This window comes from Pteronotus mesoamericanus, unplaced genomic scaffold (genome assembly GCF_021234165.1).
Source record: "Pteronotus mesoamericanus isolate MK-2021 breed Mesoamerican mustached bat unplaced genomic scaffold, CSHL_Meso_final contig_57, whole genome shotgun sequence".
Taxonomy (NCBI): domain Eukaryota; kingdom Metazoa; phylum Chordata; class Mammalia; order Chiroptera; family Mormoopidae; genus Pteronotus; species Pteronotus mesoamericanus.
The window spans coordinates 122480-130410 of record NW_026555203.1 but is presented as its reverse complement, the minus strand read 5'-3'; the positions used below and the strand labels follow the sequence as shown (position 1 = coordinate 130410).

The 7931-nt window shown below is 44.9% G+C and overlaps 1 protein-coding gene and 1 pseudogene across 1 annotated transcript; one reads left to right on the top strand and one right to left on the bottom strand.

The window, feature by feature from the left end:
- The first annotated feature begins 30 nt into the window (after positions 1 to 30).
- NDUFA1 (NADH:ubiquinone oxidoreductase subunit A1) lies at positions 31 to 5132 on the top strand. The gene is made up of 3 exons (XM_054580307.1): positions 31 to 223; positions 3010 to 3099; positions 4980 to 5132. Exons 1-3 carry the CDS (start codon positions 122 to 124, stop codon positions 4998 to 5000), a joined length of 213 nt encoding a protein of 70 aa, XP_054436282.1. The 5' UTR covers positions 31 to 121; the 3' UTR covers positions 5001 to 5132.
- Positions 1402 to 2463, bottom strand: LOC129076108 (transcription factor JunD-like; annotated as a pseudogene).
- Positions 5133 to 7931: the final 2799 nt, after the last annotated feature.

Below are 7931 nucleotides of genomic sequence, written 5' to 3'. Positions count from 1 at the left end.
TCCAGAGGTGTACGTGACCCCGCCCAGGCGGGGCTGCCGCGGGGCGTTGTGGGAAGGGGTCAAGCCACACACTTTTCAGCGGCCTAGAAGGTGTATTTCTGTCCCTAGTAACCTTGCTGCGATGTGGTTCGAAATTCTTCCCGGGATTGCTGTCATGGGCGTGTGCTTACTCCTCCCCGGAATTGCCACTGCACACATCCACAGGTTCAGTAATGGGGGCAAGGTAAGGCGGCTTCTCCGGCCCAGTCGCCGACTCCGCGGACTGACGTTACGTAAGGGGTGGTGGGCTAGGGAGGCTATTCGTACCCTTTGTCGGAGGAGGGGAATACTGAGGTCGGCCCTCCCTCCCTCCCCACTGTTTTTGTGTTTTCTGAAAGCGGAGGTTTGCAGAATGAAGCTCGAAGAAAACAACGTTCTGCTCTAACAAGAAACAGCTAGTTGCTGTGTGAAGAGGTGGGCAGAGGGCGGAGTAGAGATTCGGGGCCTGAAAAAGAGCAGAAGAGGTTAGGTCCAAGCTCCTAGGCAGAGGAGGGAGGCGTCAGTCTTGCCCCCAATCATTACGATTTCTAATCTCCTTTGTTGCTCAATTTTTATTTTAACGCCTCGTATTCACATCTTGCTAACCTCTCATTCTTAACTTCTTCCTCAGCCTTGATTAGATTTTTTAAAAAATTAATTTCACAGAGAGAGAAAGGGGAAAACATTGATCAGTTGCTTTCTGTTCGCGCCCTGACCAGGGGATGGAACTCGCAGCGTATTGGTGCTTGAGACGAAGCTCCAACCGACTGGGACACCTGGCCAGGGCCCTTAATTTTTTACCTAGACATTTTTTTATCTCCCATTTTCTTTTTCTTTCTTTTTTTTCTTTGGTATAAGGAGACTACTAAAAACAGAAAACCGGGCGAACCAAGTATTGCAGACAGGGACGTAGACTAGTAGCAAAACAAAACAAAAAAAGCGGGAGAAGGAAGGGTGTCAGAAGGACTGGGTGAGGAGGCATAGAGCAAGGTAAAGGGAGAGTATCAATATTTTTCTTCTTCCCATTTCCTTAAACCCAACACAAAACACACGTACACAATCAACGTATGTTCCCGAGTAGAAACATAAATAGGGCAGAATCAAACACTGTGCTCTCTTCCAAATGCAAAAATAAAATAAAATAAAAAAGTAAAAGAAAAGGCAACGCAGGGCTTCAGGCTGCGCCCCCTCGGAACGCTCTTCCGTGACGGTGCGTACAAAGGGAGGCCGCGCGTTTGGGTTCGTGCAGTTTCGGGTAGCCGCACACAGAAATCCGAGGCAGCACGAGGGCAGGGCGGGAGGAAGGGTCATGTGCTTGCCCCTCCACCCCCGGGAGCAAGGGGTCCAGCTTGTCCAGGCTGAGGCGCCCTTTGAGTCCCGGCATTATCCCAGGGCGTCCGCAGGGCCACGCCCTCTCCAAGTCGGGGACACCCACGCCAGCCTGCACGCAGCCCGCGCGCAGGCTTGGTAAGCGGGCACCTGGTGCCGGGGCAACGGCTGGCAGCCACTGTTGACGTGGCTGAGGACTTTCTGCCTGAGCCGTGCCATTTGCTTACGCAGCAAGCTCGTGGTGGACGTCAGCTCCTTGCTTCGGTTCTTTAGTGTCTTCACTTTTTCGAGGTGCGAAATGCGCTCTAGCTTGTACTTGCCGCACTTGGAGGCAGCCGTGCGTTTGTGCAGCCATTTGCACTCCTTGATGCGCTCTTGAGTGCCCATGTAGATGGGCGACAGAGGTGGCCTCTCGCGGAAGCTCGGCAAGTCAGGCACTGTCTGCGGCTCATCCTTGAGCGCTCCGGTGGGTGGTAGGAAGGGCGCGGGCTTGGCGGCTAAGGTGACCATCGCAGCGTTCCCCACGCTCCCGGTGCTGCCCTTGTAGCTGCTCACGTTCTCGTACACTGGCGCCTCAGGCGTGGCTGCAGAAGCCAACTCGTCGAAGGCTTGGTGCCTATGGCCATGCCCGAGGGTCCCCGGACCGCTAGTGGAGGCTGCACCTGAACCCAGATGGTGCTGCTTGTGCAGGTTCTCCAGGGCCTTGACAAAGCCCTACGCGAACTGTTTCTTACTTGCTGCCCCCTTAGGGCAGAGGAATTGAGTGCTTGTTGGCGTGGTGGTGACCAGCCCATTGGACTGGATGATGAGGCGCTTGAGTTCGGGTGAGGCAAGCTTAAGCAGCCCTAGGTCCGGTAGATGAGTGGGCCGTTGGGCGGCGCCATCTGCGCGCAGGGGGGCCGAGGGCGGCACAGCCGTGGCCCGGAATGCCGCTGCCACCTGCTCGCTCAGGCTGTGTCAACGCATCTTTCTTCATCCTGCAGCTGGCTGCTGCCGTCGAGGGCGCCCCATTAACAGGTGACCCGCGGACGCGAAGCTGCCACCGAGGCCACTGCTACTGAGGCTGCCTCCGCCCAGGCCGCTTAGCAGCTCACAGCAATAGAAGGATGTTTCCATCCTCCCCCCCCCCCTCCCCGACTCCTGTTGGGGGAGGGGATTGGCCAGGGCTGCTGTGCCCAGCCCTCTGATGGCAGCGGTTCCCCCTGCCCCCCTTTTCTGTTGTGAGTCTTTAGGAATGTACCTCAAGATCCTGTTTTTCAGCATTGCAATTTCCTCCTCTTCCTAGTCCTTTACATATTCTCTAGAGTACAGAGTTTAAATGTACTTGCTTTTTGGGTTTGTGATTGTCCTTCATCTGTGATCTACCACTGTTTTCTTTCCATTAGGTCCCAGAAGGAAACAAGTAGCCATGTCTTTAAAAGGGCTTGAGGGTGGGGAGGAAAGAGATAAAATGATGCAGGTTAAAACAGGAAGTGTAAGATACCATCTTAATTCTAAAGTTTAGTGGTCCGATTTTATTTAGGATTCTGGTCTTACATTGTTAATTTGGTTTTTTATTTTAGTGATAATTCCATTATTCTAGTATGTCACTTACTAAAGTTCTAACATTTCTATATTGGGCCACTCATCTTAAAACTGCAATAATGATTTTTTTAATTGTAGGAAAAAAGAGTTGCCTATTTTCCTTATCAGTGGACTTTGATGGAAAGAGATAGGCGCGTCTCTGGGGTTAATCGCCACCATGTGTCAAAGGTAAGATGGCTCTGATGCCAGCCGTCTGTTAGGGTGGAGGTGGGTTCTGGTAATGTTTTGCCAAGGGTCTCACAGTGCTAATTTAATTTGCATTTTGTTTTCTACTAGTAAGGTTTAACAGCCTTTCGTACATTCAATGATTGTATTTCTTGTTCTGCTGATCGTTTACCTATATACTTTATTTGCTCTGCTCTCTTTATTGGGTTTCTTTATGTATTACGGGTATTAATCTTGTCTCTTATATGTACAAATATTTTCCCTAGTCTGATTATCTTTATTACTTTATTATAGTAGTTCTTAATTTTGATGTTCAGTTTGTATTTTATCGTTCTGGATTTTGGGTTTCATGTCTTACAAATGAGCTTCCTATTCAAGATTATAAAAACATATTCTTCCAGTTTCTTCAAATACTGTTACAGGTTTGTTTGTTGGTTACATTTTGTGTGTTGATCCATCTACAGGTCATTTTAGGGTATAATGTGAAGTCAGGATTTAACATTCCTTTTTTTCCCCAAGAGATAGGTAGTTGTCACAATTATCCATTTATAGGCCAGTCCATTTTTTATGTGAAATAACCACTGTAGTAAACTAAATTTTCGTATACACATGAGCCTATTTCACAAATATGCTCTTCTATAGTCATTCGTTTGCCAATTCCTGCACCGATATCATACATATGGAAAGAATCACTATACTTTTATATTTGATTAAATCATATGAAATTGTTTTTGTAGGTCAAAAGTGGCCTAGTAGCAGCATCTTCATATGGTCAGCCTAATAGTATGTTCTAATATCTTGTAGGAGTTCATCTTTATTACTCTTTAAACATTTTTTTAGTTACCTTTTCCTATTTCCTTGTTGCTCATTTATTCCTCACAATGAACCTAGGTGAATATTAATTCCATTTTATAGATGAGAGGACAAAGGGTCACTGATTAAATAACACTATGAGGACTCAGGTGATCTGCCTCTCAAGTAGCACTCAAGTAAAGTGCTACTTGCAAATCTAATATAAAGAACATGATGATGGCTGTCTACTCATCTAGAACAGCATTTCTCAAGATAAGGTCTAAGAATAACTATCATAATCTGACATATGATATAAAATGCATACTCCTAGGCTCCTGGCCAAACCAAACAAATTAGGGTTTCTACAGGGTGGCTCTTAGGACTGCAATTTTAATTTCTCTCAAGGTGATTCTTCCTGCAATATAGTAAACAAAATACCTGGACTGTGTTATTTTAATACCTGGAAGAAGTGATTAATCTTTTACTTGATAATTTCTGAAGTATTTAGTTGTGAACTGAGTAAGACAGAGTGGGTCTTCTGAATACATAGTGTGATGGTTACACAGGGCAAGAGTTCTGGAGTTGGGGTGCTCTGAACTTGAATTCTGGCTTTGCTACTTCCTCTCTGACTTAATCAACTTTTAACCTTTCCAAGCCTCCTTTTTTCACCTGTAAAAAAAAAAAAGTAGAATGAGGTTAATAATATCTCCCTTGTGTTGGCTGTTATTTTATAAGAAACTGTTTTACCTTACTGTTCTCTGATTCTCTGAGGGTGCTTTATAGAAGGATCCACATGGTAAAAAGTTGCTTGACTTTAGTTCTGGCTAGGGAGAGGGGGAGGTTTTTTCATATAAAGTGGTGCGTTTGCTGCTGTCAGAAAACGGAAACTAGAAGGCATTGTAAGTTATTCTTTCTTACTTTAGTGATTATAAAATTCAGTCCAATTTATTGTTGCAATTAGAGAAATGTGGGGTGTGAAAGTACTTTCTTTAGTCACAGAGAGTGCCATTTGGTGACACTAGAAATAAGAGTACATGTACATCTTTGATGGGAACAGAATTCTTACATTTCCTTTTTAAACTGTTTTTCAGGGTTTGGAGAACATTGATTAAGGAAGCATTTTCCTGATTGATGAAAAATAACTGAGTTATGCTCATCTACCCCTTCTAGAAGGTTATGTGGTGTATTATGTAGCATGCAGTATATTATGTAGTGTGTAATAAACATTAAAAAATAAAATCAAAGGTTTTCTTTACTTTTTAAAATATAACTACTACACAAGAGCAAGCAATCTACCCAAGGTCTTTATCACTTTAAAAAAACTAGAAGGTAGCCTGAGCCTTACAAAATGATAGATATATACCGAGCACCCATCACTTCCTAGCACCGAATGTGTCATGAATGGTAGTTGCTGCTGTTGTAATAGATATTTTAAAACATTGGTTTTTTTTCTAGTTCTTTTTTTGGGTGAATCCAGTAGTGTTTAAAATTTCCAGTTAGGATGCTTTTTAAAACTGAGACTGCACTTTTCATGCATTCTGTATCTAACACATAGTATTCGTGAAAGTGTTGATTTTTGTTTTAGTGGTAGAGCTGCAGTAATCATTATATATATTAAAATGAGTATAGTGACCACTTGAAATAAAACATTGCATGTTCACTGCTAAAAGTAACCACATAAGTTAAAGATCTGAAAAGGTGAATGACCATAAAGATTGGCGATACTCAATGTATAGAGATTAACACCGAGGCAACTAGAGGACCCCTAAGTGAGAGGTTTCCTCTGGGATAGGTTTCCACATGCTGTCCACACCAAGCCAGATCTTGAAGGTTGCCTAGAATTTACGAGATAAGTAACTGACAGGAGGGGACTATGCAGAGAAAACAGCATGAGTATGGGGAAACAAACTAGGATGGCTGTGTAGAAACAATCTACAATGCAACTGGCATGCAGAGCTAGAGCAAAGATTGTGAGACAGGAAGTAGAGGGAAAAGGTACTGGGGAGATTGGCAGTCAATCTGTTGGAGAGGGAGATGGTGACTTGCAAACATCTGCCTGGCTGCTTTGAAGAAGATAGACTGAAGTAGCTGTTTTCAACCAGGGCTAGTTTGCCCCCCAAGACACACTTGGGAAGTTTTGAGATTGTTTTTCATTGTCACAACATAAGGAGTTGGATGACCTGTTACTGACATTAAGTGGTTAGAGGCCAGCAATGCTAACCATCCTACAATGCAGAGGACAGCCCCTGCCCAGAACAGTTTTAGGTAGTGCGAAGTGTCAATAGCACTGAGACAGAAACCCTGAAACCAGTAGCAGGGCCTCCATCAGGGAAGATACCTGAAGTGGGTTTTTAAAAAGATTTTATTTGTTTATTTTTAGAGAGAGGGGAAGGGCGGGAGAAGGAGAGGGAGAGAAATGTTGATCAGTTGCCTCTCACAAGGCCCCCAACTGGGGACCTGGCCTGCAACCCAGGCACGTGCCCTGATTGGGAATTGAACCGGCCACCTTTCACGTCACAGGCCAGTGCTCAGTCCACTGAGCCACACCAACCAGGGCAGGAAGTGATTTAAAAAAAAAATCCTACTTATTCAGGAGTATATGGGAGCAATCCCCTATCTTCCTTCTATTCCTAGTTCTTTTTTTTTTAAATTAAAGTTCTGATCCCAGGTTCTCCCTTGGCTCCTCTGTAAACCTGAACTGTGTCCCTTCCCTGGAGGCATATATTTTCCCAAGGATGTACCCCAACTCACTGCGGTGAGGTACCTCAAACTGAGAAGGCAAACAAACCTCATTCTTTCTGAGGACTTGATGTGGAATGTTGAGAGGATTGGGAAGACTATCACATCAAGAGGCTCCACCGCCTGTCAGCTGTGTGACCTTAGGCAAGTGACTTCACTGCTCTGAACCTGAGGTCTTCCATCTTAAGAGAAGATGGTATGTCTTCTGCATACGCCCCTGGGTATGAGACTGTCATGAAGTCATGTACATGAAATAGTTTGTAACTGTATAGCCCTGTGCCTGTGGAAAGGATCATTGCTGGTGGTGTAAGCACTTCTGAGCACCCCCAGAAACCCAAAAGGCACTTATTCAAAGGTGATGTCAGGAGGTAAGTAGGTGGTGGTAGCAGTCTTTGGTTCTCTAAGCACAACTCAAGTGTTTCCGGAGTACTGCAAAGAGACAACAGACATTAAACTCAATTACTCTGAAAGTATTTTCTGAAAACAAAAGGGAAAACCCAGCTTAATGCCACTTACCTGAGTACAGTTATTCGTTGCTTTTAGGGAGGGAGGGGGAGAGAATGAGAGAGAAACATCAATTGGTTGTCTTCCATACGCACCCTGACCCAGAATCGAACCCACAACTTAGGTACGTGCCCTTACCAGGGATTGAGCCTGCAACCTTTCAGTTTATGGGATGATGCTCCAACCAACTAAGCCACACTGGCCAGGGCAACCATAGGTGCCCTGACTGGGATTTGAACTCACAACCTAGGCATGTGACATGATGGGACAACACTCCTACTAACAGCCACACTAGCCAGGGCTGCCACTTGTTTTAAAGGAAGGTGGTAAGTGGATGGGATTGAAGCTTGTTACCATGCTCGAGAGGAAGCTTTTGGGTAAGGGTGGGGAGTGGGGTGAGAGTTAAACATCACTTGGTTTTTTAAAGTTTCCATATCACTGTGATACTTCTGTGACTTGAGAACTCAAATTATCCTATTATAGTCTTGTGAGACAGAAGACACATGGAAAAATTGGAGTTTTTTCTTTCCTAAACATGTTGATGCAGACTTTAGACAACTAAAGAGACTAGCGCTCAGATTCTTAGTTTGGGCCTGTACTTGTATAATGCTCCGTTCCACTCCCCCCCAACCCCCCGCCGCCTCATTCACACCCCCTAACTAAATATGTCATCTCTGAGGTGTGTACATGCTGGAATATTCTTTTGGGATGTGCTCTTCCTTGTTTTCCAGACAAAGCTGGAGCAGACTCTACAGCCCACTGAATTAGGGTTGAGAATGTTCTTACAGCCTTCACATTTT